At 39.7% G+C, this 18749-nt stretch overlaps 1 protein-coding gene across 2 annotated transcripts in view; it reads left to right on the top strand.

The window, feature by feature from the left end:
• The window catches only part of STN1 (STN1 subunit of CST complex), a 43789-nt gene that overhangs the window by 9261 nt on the left and 15779 nt on the right, over nt 1–18749 (top strand). For both annotated transcript variants that reach the window (XM_066190973.1, XM_066190974.1), the window contains exons 2-6: nt 6413–6552; nt 11138–11233; nt 15322–15393; nt 17181–17342; nt 18636–18747. In XM_066190973.1, coding sequence (XP_066047070.1) covers nt 6420–6552; nt 11138–11233; nt 15322–15393; nt 17181–17342; nt 18636–18747 — 575 coding nt within the window. In that variant the 5' untranslated portion in view covers nt 6413–6419. The remainder of the gene's footprint in view (nt 1–6412; nt 6553–11137; nt 11234–15321; nt 15394–17180; nt 17343–18635; nt 18748–18749) is intronic.

Genomic DNA, 18749 nt, shown 5'->3' on the forward strand with positions numbered 1-18749 from the left:
CAGGAGCTCCGTGTCTTTCTTGTCCTGAGGAGCCCAGAACCGGACACAGCACTCCAGATGTGGCCTCATCAGGCTGAGTAGAGGGGCAGCATCCCCTCCCGATTAAAAGCATCTGTCAAAAAATTTTCCTTTTCCAACAGCCTGTTTGGAATCCTCTTGCTATCAAAGCTTTCATACTGCTGTTCTTCCAAGCAAGAAACTTACTCTTTATAAGAAGTAATTTATTTTTACTTTTGTTTGTTTTTAATTTGCACTAATAACTGAGAATCTTCTCTCCCAGTGAAAGAATGTCTTTTCTGCAGCTCAGCTCATTCTGGCAGCACTGTGGGTGATTAAGAGCTTTCAGAGAGAGTTAATCATCCTCACAGGCTTCCTCCTGCCCTCGCTTGAGACAGGTTAGGGAATTAATTGAAGAAGGCACTTCAGTGTGATTATGCAATAGCTTTAAAAGACACATAGGAAGTGAAGCTTTTCTGAATATCAGTAGTGAGTGCCTACTACCTTATTTTAGGTAAGCTTACAGGTGGTCATGAGAAATACATATACAGAGCTAGTTTACTGGTCTGCTGAGTGGTTGGCTGATTTCTTGATCCCTGAGAAATTGTATCTAATGCATGGGACAAGGATCAGAAAGAGCTACTTCTGCTGTTTATTTTGTTACACCCTTTCCTGTTAGTTTTTCGGAATCATGCTTTTGGAAAATTGAGTGCCAAAACCTTGTTACAAGCTTGCATATAAAACAAGTTTCAATGCCAAAAGGAGGCAATCGAGGACTGTAAGCTTTGTGCCCCTTTCTTCCCAGACTGAGGATGTTGGAGGAGCCAGTTTGTTTGGTTTCCTGCAGCCACATGCACCTATCCAGAAGGTTTTCCAGGCAGTGCTGTGGGAAGGTAAAATCAGAGGAAGGGAAACACATTACAGGTTATGACCTGGTGACATTAATCCACTGGAAGACTCTTACATAACAGCCATGTCAGTTTATTGATAAAACAAAGCTTTTTTGCCCCTACATATATCCTGCCTTATGGGCATTTGCGAGCAATGCCTTTCTGGGTTTTTAGATTCCCCACTGGGTAAAGGTTGCAGTGATGGGCCTCTTGTCTTGCACGTCACTTGCCAGGGAAGTGTAATGTAATGGAAAGTAATATAATTAAAAGGCATATGATGTTTACAATTTCAAGGAATATCTTTAAGAAAACTATAATTCTTTCTTTTGTTAAATTGTTATCTGAACAGCTTAGAAAAATCTTAAACCCTTGTACAAATAAAATTTCAGGAAGTGCTAAGCTTTTGGAAGTTCAGAGGAGTTCTAGATTTCTTAATTTTGTTTTGCAACTATGTCTTTAAATTGCAATTGTACTTACATATAAGAGCTACAAGACATGCAGCATGTAGCATCAAAACGGACAGGATTTAACATGACAGAAGCAGAAGGTGGAAGACAAAGTGCTTGCCCCATCTTGATTTGTAATAGGATAACAGGGTAGGATGTGGATCCAAACTGACCTTACCTTACCACTTGATAGTTTTCCAACAGCTGTTTTCCAGGAGCCTTTGTCTTTCAGTGGTGTGGTTTTTTTTCTCAGTGATGGTGTACATCTTGTTACTGGTGTTGGAAACTTTCTTTTAATTAAGTATTTTTTAAAAACTTATGGGTGAGTTTCATGTCTAGGATCTTTGCTCCATATTAACTGTAACCAAAAGCTTTACTTCCCAGTTCAGTAAGATTTACTTGTATAATAATACAATGGGTTTATTTGGTTTTAATTTAAAAAGTTGTATGTGGCTGTAGGTAATTAAAAACATTTCCTGAAAAATGGTGGGTTTGACTGTACTGTGCTGGAATTGCCTCTGCTGATCATGAAGAGTTGAATAATAGTCATTTGTCACATAGGGTGTTGACTCAGACACCGATGATTTCAATTCAGATGACAGAGGGTGTTACAAAACCCAGCTGTTGACTCTGCTCCGCTTTCCACAAGTTGCTTTGTCTGTGGCAGGAATGGCCGACCTATGAAGCAGTTTTTGACAGCCACAGTTTCTGGCCTAATTTATTCAAGTAGACCAGCAGTGACTTTAAGTTGTTTTAATGGACTTTAAGTTGTTTTAATCCACTGGGTTGGCAACTCCAACAGTTTCAGAGCTGTTTTCAGTGTAAATTGTCAGTGCTAGCATGCTAGTGGCAGCCTTTGGAGGAGAGTGAAAGCCTGGTAGGATGTTTAAGTTGCCTGTATTAGTGCATAAATTCTCTGTTTCTGATTCACAGCTAACTTGAGAAAGAGCTCTTGCAGCAGTGTGCCAGCACTTGCGGAGCAGTTGCAGGCAGCTGCTGGCAAGATACATTTTCTTGGCTCAAGATGATTAATCTCAAGCTAAGGCAATTTTCACCAAGAGCTTTGGTTGTTAATCAAATTTGGTGAAAAGACAACAAGAAACATTAAAACAGATACTCTTCTTTGAGGTTTCAATTGCACTGGGATTGAGAGAAGGCCATTTAGCTTTTTTGGAAAAGGTACACAGTGGGCACAAGAATATGAGCCAAGAAATTTATTGTTTGAAGGTGATTCTATTGAATAAATCAATAGGGTGATAAATAGGAAGCTATTGAGACAAAGCTACCAGATAGGCTGCTTAGAAGGGAAGAAGGAAAATGGGTTTGGGGGGTGGCATGGTTGGGAAGGGTGCCAATTTTCCTTGCTTTCCCCCTCTGGGATAATACCTTGGTGAGCTCACCAGGTACCTCTGAGGATTATGAACTTGGTTGACTTCTCAGTAGAGCCAGGAAAGCTAACATTGATAGCAGTGGGTGGAAGAGACAGCCCTATTTTAATATGTTAGAATAATCTCAAGGCTTCTTGTTTATTTGTATCTAGATACCTACTATGTAAACTTTAGATTTTTGCCATTCAAACAGAGTTATTTTCCCAAGAACAACTTAATTCTTTTTTTTTGGTTTTGATTATGCCTTCAGAGCCTTTTTCTAGAGTTAAAAATAGAATACAGATATCTTCTATCTAATGAACTTGTGGACTAGATGCTTCTGTTGCCTTTTTTTCTCCTGTAACAGGATTGAATTCCTTGCACTACAGCAAGCCTGAAGTCATTACACTGCACTTAGAACAAAATGCAGAAAGGAGTGACCTTTTGCTAGGACTCTGTGTTGTTTATATTGCTAAGCTTGATCACCATCTCCCAGCAAAAGCTAGTTTAATCCTTAAACATTTGTACATATAGTATCTGTTCAGAGTTGTCTATTGTTTGCTGTCTGGTTCTCATTGATTATAACGTTATACATCTCCACAATGCCCCTATTTGCCCCTTGGATTTTCATAATACAGGGCAGCTCTTATCTTCCTTGCTGATAGCATATCACCAATGGTACCAGTTAAGGGCTGAAAACACTTGTAGCATAATGGAAAGTTCCACTTTTGCCAGGATGACTCAGTAATTAACCCTGGGATGGAGAGGCTTCCTGTGCCAACTTAAGAAAAACTTACGGGAAGATACTATTACATATCAAAAGATAAATGATTGGAAGAGTTTTGTCAGCCTTGTAGGAATTATGTTTTTTAATACTCTCCATCTGCCTGAAATAAGCTTGTAAAGTCACTGAATAGATACTTTGGAAATAGTTTACATCTTGCTTTGCTTTAGGAGCAGACCACTGCTGAGAAGAATGGAGTGGTACTAGCAGTGTTGGAGGCAAGCGGTATATCCAGGGGGCACTAAGTATCTTTTCTTTCCAACTGACCACAAGCTTTTGGCTTCAAATAGGCCACTGTTCAAATGTAGCTACCAAGTTGGCCACTTGGGAGGGAAGGAAGAAAATAGGCTTGGTTTTGGGTGGTGTCAGGGATAGAGAGGTCTCTTGGGACCGTGAAGAGGCCGGGGAAGGCTTTGGCTGCTGTGCAGAATGCCCTCTGTGCCTGTCAGACATTGCTGAAAGTGAGTGGGAGGCTGGGGTACGGTTTCACTGTCCTAGGCTGGTGTGGATGGAATGTCTGTAACTCAGGACTTCAGCAAATTTGTGCTGTGGACTTCAAGGAATCCTGTGATGACTTCATAGTGCATGATTTAGTTTTTGTCAAGGAATCTTTGCCAGATCTGTAAGATAAAGCGTTGTGTGCTGTAGCAGGCTTGAACTAAGCAGAGTAGTCTCTACATAAAGACATATGATGGGTGTAAAAATCTCCAGTGAGGAGCTGTAACAAGGCCTGGGAGTGAGAAGGAAGCTCCAGAATTTTAGGTTTAACTCCTAGTAGTTTCTGAGATAGAAAGAGCTTTTGCTGCAGAAATCTTTTCCCTTCAGAAGAGGGAAGCAGTTAAAAATTTTGGGGAGATGCTTCATGTAAGCTAAAAGTGTGGCTTTGACTTGATCTATTAACATTTGGGCATTTCAGGCTTAACAAGTGGCTATAAAATGCCAGAATACAGATATTTTTAATCTCCAGTGGAGCTGCTTCATTGCTTTCCCCTCAGCTGCACACATGTGCAGGGGTGACTTCTGCTTTTTGCCCCAAGGAGTGTCTGTTTGCCCAAAATACAAAAGGTTAGACAGACTTGTTACCTGATTGTCTCTTTTTGGCTGGTTATCTCAGTCTGCTGCCTGTCTAGGAGGAAAAACAGGTGCTGAGCTGTGACAGGCTTTGTAACCATGCAGGGTAAATTGGGGGGGCATGAAGCAGAAAGGAATATAACTTTGTACTATAGACTGCAACCAAAAAGAGATGAGGAGACTAATTTTGGTTAGAAAATGAGCATGCCAAGTGAAATACAGGTTCAAACCATTTGTTCCCTTGAGAAACTTTATGGTCTAAATTTGACATAGACTGTAGCAAGTATCCTAAGAACCACCATATGGAGAAATAGCAGCTTGTGTTAAGATCATACACTTAACAGCTTAATTTCTAAAATTCTATTGAGCAGTGTTTCAATTCAGCAGTAGAAAAAGAGTGCTTCATGGGGAGACTTGAGTGAGAAAAGAATGGTGTGACAAGTAGATCTTGCAGGTGCAAAAAGGCAAGGTTGGGAAGAGCTGTCTGAAGTGGTGAGCGAGACATGAATCCAGGTGTAAACAAAGCTAATTCAGTTTGTTACTCAATGGTGAAATTACTGCTGGAACTGACAAAATCAAATATTTTCAATGTCAATTTCAATATTTCAGTATTTAAAATCAATTTTCAATATTTCACCAAAGAAATGACCAGTCCAAGGAAGGGTAAATAACACTGACCTTTTTTTTTTTTTTACTTAAGTAAAATAAAGAAATAGTTGTACAGGGATCGAATTATCAACTGCAATTTGTGCGCAGTATAGAATAGATGTCAGCAACACTCTGGCTTGTTGTGCTTCACCCTTTTTCTTTTCCCTTGCCTCAAAATGAAGTTTAAGCATTAGAACAGAAACCGTGCAGAACCCAAGCTCTGTTGTTTCTCAGTGAGACAAGGTGCTCTCATGATGTTCATGGCGTGTTGTCCCTACATCAGTAGCTACCAGTGCTTCTCCCAGACTGCAGAGATCACCGGGAGCTGCTTCCTCTCAGGAGACTGGTGCTGCCAAATCTCAGCCCAGTTGCACACTATTCAAAATTCGTCCACTTAGCACCTTTGACTAAGAGCTGCGAGGGGCTGACACCCACTGGAAGGTGACCTGGAAAGCCTTACAGGAACAATGTTCCTGTCCATACAGGAGAGGCTGAAAGAAAATATTTTCAGCTTCCAAATCTTTATGAGGATCTTCCTGAATGAAGTGCTGGGGTTTTTGACATCAACACATCAACACTGTGATAAGCAGAGAATTGGATCTGTAATGGCAGAAGATGGCAGGCATTAAACTGTGAAATCTGAAAGGGTAAAAGGGAAAGAAACAGTTTCAAAGTTAGTGGAGACTACATTCCCAAAATAAAGAAGGGGTGGCTGCTTTTGTTTTAAATAAAATCATTCTCCCTCAGCTCCACAATAAAGCACAGGATGAACAATGAGAAGAATATGTTAGTGGAGGGGAGGAGAATGATGGAGGGAATAATCATCATCTGTAGAGAAAGTAACCACTCAGGATCCCACAACCCTGCTCTTTTAAACAAATGCTGACTTTAGTTCTCTATTTATGGATTTGGAGAGGAAATATCTCTGAAATTCTAATTCATTTGAAGTTACTGGGGGAAATGCTGTTGCTGGATTCTCAGTACTTCAAACAAATCATGAGTATTGATACTTTGAATATTTCATGTGGCGACACATGAAATATTGATAGATAAATATAACATTATATTAGATAAACTCCAGTGTCTCATCCTCAGCTCTGCTGTGTTATTGTATGTAAACTCATGGGCTGATTTTTCATTTAGCTGGGGCATATGTGAACAGCTCTTCACCTGTGTAGAAAACAATTACAGGTCCTTCTGTGTTCACAGGTTTTGGATGCAGTCTGAGTCCAAGAAGTATGAAGAAGAGATGCCTTCTCTGCACTGGGGGATAGATCCTGTATTTTCTGCGTTTGCAAGACTCTATATTAAAGATATTACAGAAATGAGAGAGTCTAAACAGGTGCCGGGTATGTATTTATATGTGCTGATTATGATACACACAGTATTGTAATTTATTTATGTTGGGCTTTTTATCAAGGGATTGAAGAATACTTCATGAACATCAGTAAAGTAGTATTCCATATGCTTGAGCTAAGTGATGTTAGTATCTTTTAACAGTTCTAAGGACAAGGACAACAGGTTGTATGTGAAATGTATTTGAAAAATAAAATTTATTTGTTAAAATGGTTTTTCTTTCTCTTCAGAACCTCTTTCATGTTAAGCTAATGTTGTATTTCCTCTGTGTGGTAGTGCTCGTTATATTCGCATAAAGTTAGTTCTAAAAATTTCTGGTCCTTTCTGGCCATATGTATTGTTATCTCCCCACTGTCTACATTATTTGGAAAATTTTGGCAGTCGATTTCATGGCTGGATGTGTGATTTTGATTTTTCCAATGGATATGAATACATTATAAAACAGATACAAGTTTTGAGGTTTGGTCTCCTTAATTTCTAGATATGATAGATAAATGATTTTCTTCATACACTGGAACAACCTTATAGTAAATTCTGGCCTCCATGCTGGACCCTACCCCACAAGTGTCTGCTTTGCAGTCTGTGTCCTGCTGGTCTGCAGTGTCACCAATACGTGAGCTTTGGCTGAAGCAACACAGCTCTGACCTTGAATTGCTGTTTTCATTACACAGACTTTAAACAGACTGCAGTGTGTCTTCTTCTGTGGAAGGGTTCATTACTCCCAGCTGAAGCTTGACACGGTGCAAGATTATCAGGGAGGAGCCCAAAGAAGTTAAAATTAATGAGGAAGAGCAATAAGCCCTAAGCAGAGTGTATGGTTTTGGTCTGGTTTTGATGTTTTGTTTGTGGTTTTTTATTTTTATTTTTTTCTGTCCACGGAGACTAAGTACCCCTGTTTGGATCTTTGAATATGCTTTGCCTTGTAGGTTTTGTTATTCTTCTTCAGTTTTTTTTTTTTTTTAACAGCAAGGAGCAGCAGTGCTATTTTTGGAGAAATGAAGGACTGTCAGAGTTTTTTTCTCTTCTTGCAACCGTTTTTATGTACCTAAGGACTTCACAAACCGCAAATATCAGTCTGTCTGTCTGTCTGTCTATCTATCTATCTTTGTTATTTAACATGGTGGGAGACTTCTGTCTTAAATCCATTGCAATAATTAGGCTACAGACTGTTGTTGATGTTTGTCCTACAGCAAGTTTATTTAGAAGCCTTTTTAAACTGTCTTATAAATGTCTTCTAGTAGTACTGGTGTAGGAAATGCATCTGGTAAAAACTGTTCATCAGTTACAGATATTTTATTTGTTTTCAAACAAAATGCAACACAATTCAATGCCAGCAGACTTGGATTGTGGTTTGGACTTGAACAATAGTACATACACATGTGAAAATATACTCAGAATAATTAACCTTATAAACAGCAACAAGCATTTCATGATAGCAGGAACAGTCCTAGAAAGTACAGTCCTGCTTTTTTTTTAACCTCCAAATTACCTGAATTTCCCTTCTTACTTCTCATCCTGTTCTTTTACTTAACTGAGTTGGCTTCTGCTGCAGGAATTTTTTCGATTTTGTTATTACCTTTGGTTTTTGCTAAGATGATCCTAAGGAGGTGGTTTCTGTCCTGTCAAGATGTCAGCCTTTACAGTTGGTACATTTGAGCTTTCTCTACTTCCTGTGCGTCTGGCACTCTGCACATTTAAGCTTGCTTGCAATCCTGTATCATTTTCTAAACCAAACTTCGAATAAAATGAATTTTCCTAGAACTAACATCCTGAATTTTGTTCATTCTCCTGGTGCTGTATATATACCAAACCAGACATTTTTCAGTGTTCTTATTTGTTGGCAACAAATGATAGCACAACAAAAACACTAAAATTAATACCTTTTGGGGAAGGAAGAATGTAGGTGTTTGTTGTCAGTGCTTCCTGCCTTTAATGGGCTTTTAAAGACCAGCTGAAGCTAAGTATATGGTTGGCTATAAATCAGTCATTAAGTAATGGTAATTAAGAATGAATGAGTGCGAAACAAAAAGTTGTAACTAGGAAGAATGGAAAGAAACACAGACTGAATGTCAGGAAAAACATCCCTAGAATGACATCTGTTAGACCGTGGCACAGCCCTGCCAGGAAAAAGGTGGGATGCCCTTCACTGGGATTGTTTATATCCCGACTGTACAGATTGCCAGGAATTTACTGTACAAAATGGTCTTGTATTGGCCCTGAGGAAATGGACTGAATGACCTAATGAGTTTTTTCTTTCCACTTTTAAGCATTAGGATTTGATGCCACAGTGACTAATCCCTTAAAACAACACAGAGGGAAGCAGTAAACCTGGCCAATTACTCTGCTGCTATAAATGGTGACAAGAAGGCTGGAAAACCTCCCAGATAAAAACAGCAATTGTGTTGTCTTAGCAGCCTTGCAATGAGAGTGGGTGTCAAACTCAGTTGTAACACATAATCACATCATGGAAATGAGCTTTTCTCAGAGTTATCATGCACCACTGCTTTGTGACAGCTTATCAACAAGCAAGGGAAGCTACAAAAAGCATAAAAGGAGGTAATAATAATTAAAGGAATGGCAAACAGCAGAGTAATGCTGGTACAGACATGACCAGCACTTGCCCTAGAGAGCTCTGTAGCTATAGCCCCCTGTAGCACTGCTGTGGCTGTTGTGGTAATGGCATTTTGCTCTGTGTGTTGACTCCTGGGATATTAGGAACCTCACTGAATGTGTTTGTCCACACCTTCAAATATTTAGTATATATTTATTGCTACCAATATGGACTTAATTTGAACAAATAAATTGGTAGGAGGAGTAATTTACACCTTGAAGTCATCAAATCCAACAGCTTTTAATAGGTTAAATATAATTTCATTCTTCAAATTAATTTGGGTAGTTTCTCTGAGAGTAAGGGTGGAGTTCTGTGTGAACTTATGGGGATGGAGAGAACCAGTTTTATTTGGTCTCTGTCATCTGCCAAAACTCAGCTTACTAACTGGGAAATACACATAATAACATGTTGCTTGTTTGCATAATCAGGAGCTTGGAGTCTCTGCTCCACAGGCTTACCCTGAAACTAGCCCAGACCTTTTAGAGAGATGTTGTAAGATTCAGTGAATGACTACAAACACTGGGAGCATCTCCACTGGGGGTTTCTGTGTTTATCTGTGTTTATTGGTGCCCTGGTAAATGAAATGAGAGACAAGTGGACAGACCTGCTAAACATTTTCTATGCCCGACCTGACCAGTGACTGCACGATTAGTATAGCCAGATCTGAGATTATAGATGCATCCTGAAAACATTGCAGTGGCTTTTTATGAGCAAAATTTCTCCTTATGAGCTGCTTGGCTGATCACCTCTGATTTCTTCTGAAACTTCTGTGTTTTCCCTCTGTTTTGCGTGAACAAAGTTAATTCCAGGCTCATTTAAGGCTGCTAGCTATGTAGGACAAGTTATTTTTGGATTTTGGATTTAGGATTTTTTTTAATACAGAACATTTTTCTGACTCCCTTGCTGCTGTGTTTCCCTTTGTAAGAATAACACTTGCCACGGTGTACGGAGCCAAATGTTCCCTTCTGAGTCCCTTGAGTTATCTAGTTTTCAGGAGACAGTTATTGAACATCCCAGATGGCTTATTTCAGTAAAGCAGCAGTATTTGAAAACTGAAGAAAGCACATTCACTGAAAACTAGCCAGCCCAGGGTATATTTGGAGCTTATTGCCCTATTTTCCTCCTGCTAGTGGACTGTGAAGCCTCAGTGTATGATGTTTATGTTAGTGTTTGTTAACAACATTTGTCACTCTCTTGAAAGGGATTACAGAGTGAGGCAACCTCAGTGCTGCCAGAGTCCACTGGGCTGTGATTTCTCACTGTTTCCTGGACATGTTTCTAAGTGTTATTTAAATTTTCTTTATAGATGCACAAAAATAGCTTTGAAGGGATGTTTTTAGAATGTGTGTTTTCAGAAACTGCAGTTCAGGATGCAGTCCACAATGACTGCAGTAGTGTGCTCTGCAGTCTGAGAGGGCTCTTGCTCTCCCCCTGCCCCCACGGCTCCTGTTCTTCCAGAAATGAAAGACAGAATTATGTTAGTTTTCCTTTCGGAGGCTCTGCCTTAATCAGGAACAGCTGCATTGTGAGAAGCTCAAACTGCTTCCTTTGTGTTCTATTATTTATTCTGAAGCATTATGAAGATATAAAAACAAAACAAACCCAAACCAAACAACAAAGCAAAGTAAAACAAAAATCCAAATGAAACAACAAAACAAACAAAAACCCCCTAATGCTTGCAGCAAACAAACTGTTTTTCAGATCCAAACGTACAAGAAAACAAGAGGTTAATAAGATTCTGACACTCTACAGAAGCAAGCTTTTGGTGTCCTAAGTACAGCTGATACTTTCTCCTTTTAGTGTTCCTCGTCTTCAGTGATACAGGGGATTTTTCCTGTGTAGGCACTGAATAATTTAAGATATATTAAATATGTAGGAAAGCATGTTTTTTTTACTGACAAATGTGGCTATGTAGGGTAGGGTGTTGACACAAATAGATACACTAATCAAGCATGTTTTGTGTCTAGGTATATTCTTTTATAATGGACATCCGATCAGACAGGTGGATGTTATTGGGATAGTGGTTCAAACGAAGGAGCGAGATGCCTTTTATAATTGTGGAGGTAAGGAAAATGTCTTTCTTCTTGCACTTATCAGCCTTTTGTCTTAGTTATTGTTAGAACTGAAAGGATTCTTTATTTGCTCATTGTGCATTCTTGAAACAAATGTGCTCTTATTCTAATATAATGTATATCTACAGCTGAGATTACTTGGCAAATGTAGGGAAGCTAGTGTTTATCCCCATTTCAAAAATGGAGCATTAAATAGTTAGCAAAGAGTAACTCATTCATGTGGGGTCATGTAGCAAATCTTAATTTTAGTTGTTGCTTTGTCACTGAACACTGCCATCTTCTTCTCCTATTTGCAGTCCCTTTGGTCAAATGCAAATGTATTTAACAGTGCCCACAAATGGGAAATCACTTCTTCCATGTTTGAACCTTCAAAATCTCTTCTGACCTTTTGTATGTCTTGTCATATCTTGGAGCCAACTTCTAATAGCAGTGAGGAGCTTGTATATCTTTAGGTGCACAAGGGTGTTATCAAATGAACTCAAGCATCATAGTACCAGTCCTTGCCAACATCAGCTGGGAGTTGTCTCCTCTGTATTGCTTTTCCCAGTATTCAGTTTTATTAACATGGAACCATCTGATTGTCATTTTGTTCAGCTGTATTTTACATCTGGAGAAGAAGCAGAGTGGAGCAGTGGTGATGTGGCAAGTCTCAAAAGGTGGAGGGAGGTCACCTCACAGTAGGAAGGGGGTGCCAAGTGCACAGATCCTATTGAAGCCCTTATAGCCAGTGTCTTCCTCATCCATGGATTTTCACCTGGTGGAGGTGAATCACAGAGTGCCTCCTCTCCTTCCCAATTCCCTTGCTTGTAAAATTGCAGTTCCCAGACCCTGGGGAGTACTGTGAAGATACAGCTGATGAATTAACCTGGTCCCAAGTTCCCCAGCATCAAACGGCTGCAGAGTGGCGTTGACTGCAAATGCATTTATCACTTCAAGAGAACAGAGGAAGACAGAATCAAAATGACCAAGATAAAACCAGTTCTATGGATAAGGGTTTTCCATGCTGCTGTCAGCATCCATTTAACAACTAAACCTGTTGAAAATGTTTGACTGGGGCAGAAAGTGGAGGAATAGAAATAAAAAGAAACTGCAAAGTAGTGGAATTAAGGCCTTAGATCAGCCGACCTTCAAGTGCAGCTCACAGTATGCCTGGCTTCCTGCTGTCCTTTCACATCCGACTCCACTCTTTGTTCCAGCAGTTCCTGGTTTGAGTTTTCAGGCTACCTGCCAGGGTGCCCCTCCCCAGCCTGCCCTCCCTTTCAGGCAGGCCGACTGTGCCAGAGCAAAATTGTAACTTCTTAGACAGTTTCCTGCTTGTAACTTCTTGCATCTCTCAGTTCAACAGATTCTGGTGAGTCACAGGGGTTGCATCAGTTGGAGTGCCACACACTGCTCAGGACTAGCTCACTTTCCATCTGCTTAAAAGTGACTTACAAAGCAATTCCCCCTTTGTACTTTCCTTCTGATAGGGGCCTGAAATGTCTTTGTGTCCCTGCCATGATCCTCCCCCCTTATTTCCTATCTGCTTCAGAATACACATCACTCACTTTAAAGAATCTTAGGTCCTCTGCTGAAAACTCTACAGCCAGAACTGATGAAAAATTGTAACTGTAAAAAAGAGTTAATTTACTCTTTCCTGGATTAAAAAATAAAAATTACATGCTGTGTAATATCTGATTTTGGCACTTTGATTTGAATGTTTTTTGCTGTTATTATGATAAGTTAGGAGAAAGATATCTAATTAAAACATAGCTTTGATCAAGGTCATATTTTACCTAATGCACCTTTCTAACCTCTTTTTTCCCCTTTCCTTTTTAACAACACCAAACATCACGTGTGATTTTCTTTGTACTCCAAAACTGACTTGAAAGGCTGAAAGGCAGTTGAGTTAAAATCAAATTAAAAAAAATAATTCACCAACATCTCAGTAGGTTCCTGCAGGTCTGACAAGAGCCATACCCTTTTTATCATAAAGAAATAAAAGTTTACACAGTTATCTCATTTAACAGGTAGCTTTGAGCTACTCCTCAAATAATTAAGCAAGAATCAAAGAAACCAAAGCCAAACAAACAAATAACAGGGGAAAAAAAACCCCAACAAACAAAAAGCAAAGCCACAAAAAATCCAAATAAACAAAAGTTTAAACCCAAAGAGATGAGGAAGGGCGGCACAGGGAGCACAGGAAGTTTTCAAAAGTTTGTAGACCCCTTGAGTACATTTAAAATAGATAAACATTCTCTTGTCTGGTTAGAATACAATTGCAAGAGTTCTCATTCATCTGCACTTCAGGAGTTACTTGTCTTTCTGCTCAGAGCTTTTATCTATGAAATTGCAAAACTCTGTTTCAGAGCCTTGCTCTGCTACCAGATTCTTTGTGTGGTCAAGTACAGGTCAGTCTCTCCAGGACTCCATTTTCAGCTGTTACATTGAGGAGGAGGAGTCTGGCCTCCTAATCCTTCAGTCTTTTTTGGTTTGTTTCCAAGCCTTTCTTAGGAAGCCAGTCTGTCTCGGCTGGTGCAAGCTGGAACATCTAGAAATGTGGGAATGCAAGAGTGAAATGTCATCTGCCCTGCTTCTTGTTGCCATTGCTGGCTTGCATGGATGGCTTGGCATGGTTTATGAGGGTTCTGACTCCTACTGAAATAGTTGCTGTCTGTCTGTACCAAGGAGAGGAAATCCTACCAGCAGATCGTTATCTGTGCTCTGGTACAAAATTAAAGCTGCTGAAATAGTTGCAGACACAGCAGCTCAAAACAGAGATAGCAGAGAGGAGCATACTTTTGTGATGGAATTTGGAATTGCCTGCATCTTATAAGTGCTGTAAGTTTGCTAATAGATATGTGCAGCTAAACTGCTTGGAAAGAGGAAGGCAAGACAATGATTTGAAATTAGACCCCCCAAACAGGGAGATTGTTTTAAAACACGTGAGACAATGCAAAGGCATTTTGCTTTGATGCTATGGTTTCCAGAGGAAATGACTGCAGGTACCAATCAGCACCTTCATGGTAAACATTGCTGTTACTTTTTTAGTCACAGACCTGGTTTAAGGAGCAGAAGGCAATTGCAGGTTTCCATTTGTGAGGAGTGGAATCTCAGTCTTGGAGATGTTACATTCAAGAGGCAAGGTGCATTGGCTGGATGATCCTTGACAGACATTTATTTCCTTTCTATTTAGGGTGTTTGTTGCACAGGCCATCTATATACAGTCCCTTGATCATCAGAAAATTGATTCTTCTGACAGATTTTGTTTCCTTTGAGTTTTGTCTTTTCATGCTGTCATTGACAATGCAGTGCCTGGAGGAGAAATCATAAAGCTTATTTTCATTGGACACTGGCAAAACAGGAAAAACAGCTCCATGCTCAGGAGAAGGTGATGAGCCTTTTCAGCAGCGGAAGTGGCATGCATGCCACCAGCACCTACACTTTAAGTTGGGGATTCCTGGCTTAGAGTAGAACCACAAACATGTACTGTCTTCTGTCCTTCCTGCCTAGAGGAGCTGCCTTTCTGCTCCCTGGACATCATCTTGTATTGGAAAGACCAGCAGACTTAGAGCGTGATATTGACATGGAAATTAATGCAGGTGCAGGTAGCTGCACTGATGGTTTATTCACATGGTTGCATCCCCAAATGTTGCAGTGCTGTTTTCTCACTGTAACAGTAAAACTTCTGTGGTTTGTACCTGGTTTCCTGTTTTAATTTGCCTGACTTCAGCCTTCAACACTGATACTTCTCCTGACCTTGTCAATGAGATTGAAACCCCTCAGTATCCCATACATGTACTGAAGCCTCATAATTTAAGTTAATGTATGATCTTTCTTTGAGAATATACCTGTAACTTTGCTGACTATGCATATAAGCACATCTGGTGCTGAGCTACTTCCATGTCTGAAACAACTGTGGAAATTATTTCAGATATGTGAGAAGAGTTTGGACACCCACTTTACCTTCCAAACCAGTGGGAATGAGATATCCTTGGCAGTTATCTCCCTGCATATTTATGTATCTTCAATTCTTGGAACACAACTGCCTGCTTTTCTAGTCTGTAATTCTTGCAATTCTTTTTTTTTTTTTTTTGCAGTGGATGATAGTACTGGAGTTATAAATTGTGTCTGCTGGAAAAATCCCATGGTAGCAGAAACATCTTTATCAGGTAATTTATCAAATAAACAAGTCCTCTTTTGACTGTATGTTTTTACTTAGTCTACCTTAAATAATTTAGGAAGTGATCAAACTTGAAGAGCAAATTCAACTGTTCAATTTTTTTTTCTTTTGTTTTAAACTACCACATCATACTGCCTGGGCCATTTTGGGAATTTTCTATTAGTTTTTGTGCTGTATTCAAGGGTGATGCCAATAAAGCCATTACATTATGTCCTGTCCCTCCCTTTTCCTTATTTGAGTAATATGATATTTCAGTTCTATGCTGTGACATTGTTCAGAGAATTTGCCTGTTAAGGTTCTTTCTGTGACTTCATCTAGTAAGGAACTAGGCTGGAAATGTGCCACAACTTCTGTTTCCAAAGTCAGTCCATCGACCTGCCCTTGTGGTTATGGTTTCAGGATTTATCCTTGCCTTGTTTGTGTTCATATGCTCCTGCTCATACAGACACTGTCAGCAATGAACTTGAAAGTAGTTTCAAACACAGTGGGAGAATGCCAGCAGTCTTTTACAGTTTGGGCAAGTCTTAAATGTGCAGTAATTGTGCATTTGAAATGAATGTATTATTGCACTCACTAACAGAACAACTCACCAGTGTCTGGCTGTCTCTTTGCTTTTTCTCCCACTGTTTCTTGTAGATCAAAGTACAGAATTCTTTCTACGTTGGATCTTCTTGGAAGCCCATGTAGTGGATTGACAACCCTAATATGGAGCTGATCAAATCCTACTGAAATAAATCTTACTGGTGTCATCTGCAGTGTTAGAATACATATTAATAGAATGGAGAAAAGAAAGCTTGATGTAAAAGTTAAAAACTCTAATGTCTGTGGAACAAACCCATTTATACAGACAGATAATTCATACTTATACTTAACGATCATATGACAGGTGGTACAAACGGTCCCAACTGGAATGTAGAAGACAGCTCTCACTTTGGAGAGGTGATGATCTGGCACAGCTCTCTCTCAAAAAAAAAAAAAAAAAAAGGAGACATGCAATCAAATCAGTTTTGAGGAACTTAAATGAGGAACTTAGATGCATTAAAAGAAATTGCATGAAATACTGCTTGAAATAGAATGAGGGCCAAGAATGATTTTCAGCCTTGTATTCTTATTTTACACATACGTCACTAGTGCTTGGGTGGACACTATGCTAAGAATGGCAATTCATTCATTTGTACCTGCTGAAGAAAGCTCTTAGGGGGCACAGGAAACTTTCTGCCAGCCTTTTGTAATTGTGATCAGGGATACTTGGAGCATTAATCAGGTTTTAAATTATGAAGAATTACTGTCCTACAAAGTTGTGTTATGTAAACGTCAAGTTCTGTCAAGTGGCATTCACCTCAGTTCTATTCGCCCCAGTGTAGACATCAAATTGCATCACATGAATGCTTTGGCCCCACCTCAGATGACTCATTCTTCTTTTATATAAAAAGTTCAGCTGACTTTTCCCCTCTCATCCATCTTAGCATGACAAAATCAAAAAATGACAACAACCATTTCAAATTTATTTTTCAATTTTGCAACCCATCTATGACATTTTCAGTGGTAAATCAGTATCTTCTCCTTTTTATGTCTTCCCCAGGTGAACAATTTAAATAAATATGATACAGTTAACTAACTTTGTCACCCAGAAGTTTTGCTACCCAGGTCTCACTGTGCCTGGGACCTTACCCTTTTTTAGTAATATGACTCCTGTGGTTCTTAGGTGGATGAATGCAAAAGGACAATTAATGCATTGACTTTAGAGCCTGACTCCCTTTCCCTCACTTCTTGCAGGTCATCCAAGCACACCCAGCAGTCTCAGTGTGTTTGAACAGATGAAGAAACTCCAAGAAACAGTAAGCCAGAAAACCAAACCTGAGATTGGAGATGTTGTCAGGGTCAGAGGTCACATCCGAACCTATAGGCAACAAAGAGAAATTCAGGCTTCATGTTTATGTGAGTGTTATGACTCTCATAATGTGATGTATGTAACTAAGATGTCTGAATCTGTGAAAATATCTGAGCTGTATGTAATTAATTGGATATTTTCCAATTTATTTTCTGGCATCTCATTTTTCTAAGGATTTTCATCTGTGTATCTTTATTTCAACCATAGCAGCATAAGGTTGGAAGACACACTATGTAATGTGTGAGATTAGATTGCCTGTAAACGAGGCATTCCTGGAAAAACTGTAAAAGCTGATTAGCATGTGTACAAGAATACTGTGCAGATACTGTGGTTGGGTGTCAACAAGAGTGATGTGCTCTTCAGATTTCTCTCTGTTGAAGTAGAGCAGCCAAAGCCCATGGGAAGGGAGCTGGTGACCTTCTGTGTCCCACTTCAGCAAGGGCAGCAAGGGCAGCAAGGGCTTTGGAGAAGTGGCTGCTGTTTGTCACAGCCTGTACAATCCATTCCATGGGCAGGCAGCAGCATGTGGGCAGTGTCCCACTGAAGCCTGGCTTCTCCTAAGCTCCCTGGCTCTGCAGGATGTGGGAGAAGTGTTCCTCAGGCACAGATCTGCATGCAGGTGCGATCTGCATGCAGGTGCTGCCTCTGTGTCTGACAGCTCTTTGAGCAGCAGGCCTCTGCAGCCCACGGTTTATGCCCTGGGAGCTTCCAGTTACATAACTTCTTCTCAGTTCTGTGTCTGTGCTGTTGTGTAAGAGTTGGTTTTCCCCAGTGAGATCTTTCAGAGATAATACTGAAAATATTTCTTTAGTGAGGAAAAGCCTGTCTTTTAAAAACCCTGTGTAAGTCAGATAAAAAAATCTAGATTTTTTTCAGCTCTATCTTAAATTTTCAAGGGAGTTCAGCCCTCCTTTCCAGACAGAAAATTTATGAGTATATACAACTCATTCATGGGTTAGTAATAATACCAAAGAGAGCCATGCAATTCAAATAGCCTCTAAATTGCTTTCACTTTGGCCCAAATAAAGCTCCTTACTATGTGTTAATTTCATTTAATGGATAAAGACTGCTGAAAGGTAAAATAGAGATCATAAATTCTGGTTAAATAAGTTGTCAGACAAAAGCATAATCTGTAATGCACCACAACAGGCCATTTTACCTCCTTGTAAACTGTAAAAGAAGGATTGGCCTTTGTGGTTTATTTTTATAAAAACCACAGTGAACAAATTTTGCCAATTTAATACTGGCTGTGAAGCTCTGTTGTGCTGCCTCAGGTTTGCTTGCTTAAAAAATTATATGGCAGTCCTGGCCAGGTCTATGTGTTCTCATTGCCTCTCCAGATAAAGTGGATGATCCTGTGTGTGATGTGCAGATTTCAAGAATGCTGGAGCTCCCCTGTCTCTATAGAGAAGTTTATGATAAACCTTTCAAGGGCCCTGAGGAAACACAGAGGT

This window comes from Chamaea fasciata, unplaced genomic scaffold (genome assembly GCF_029207755.1).
Source record: "Chamaea fasciata isolate MVZ Bird 193981 ecotype frontalis unplaced genomic scaffold, bChaFas1.0.hap1 SCAF_9, whole genome shotgun sequence".
NCBI classification, from domain to species: domain Eukaryota; kingdom Metazoa; phylum Chordata; class Aves; order Passeriformes; family Sylviidae; genus Chamaea; species Chamaea fasciata.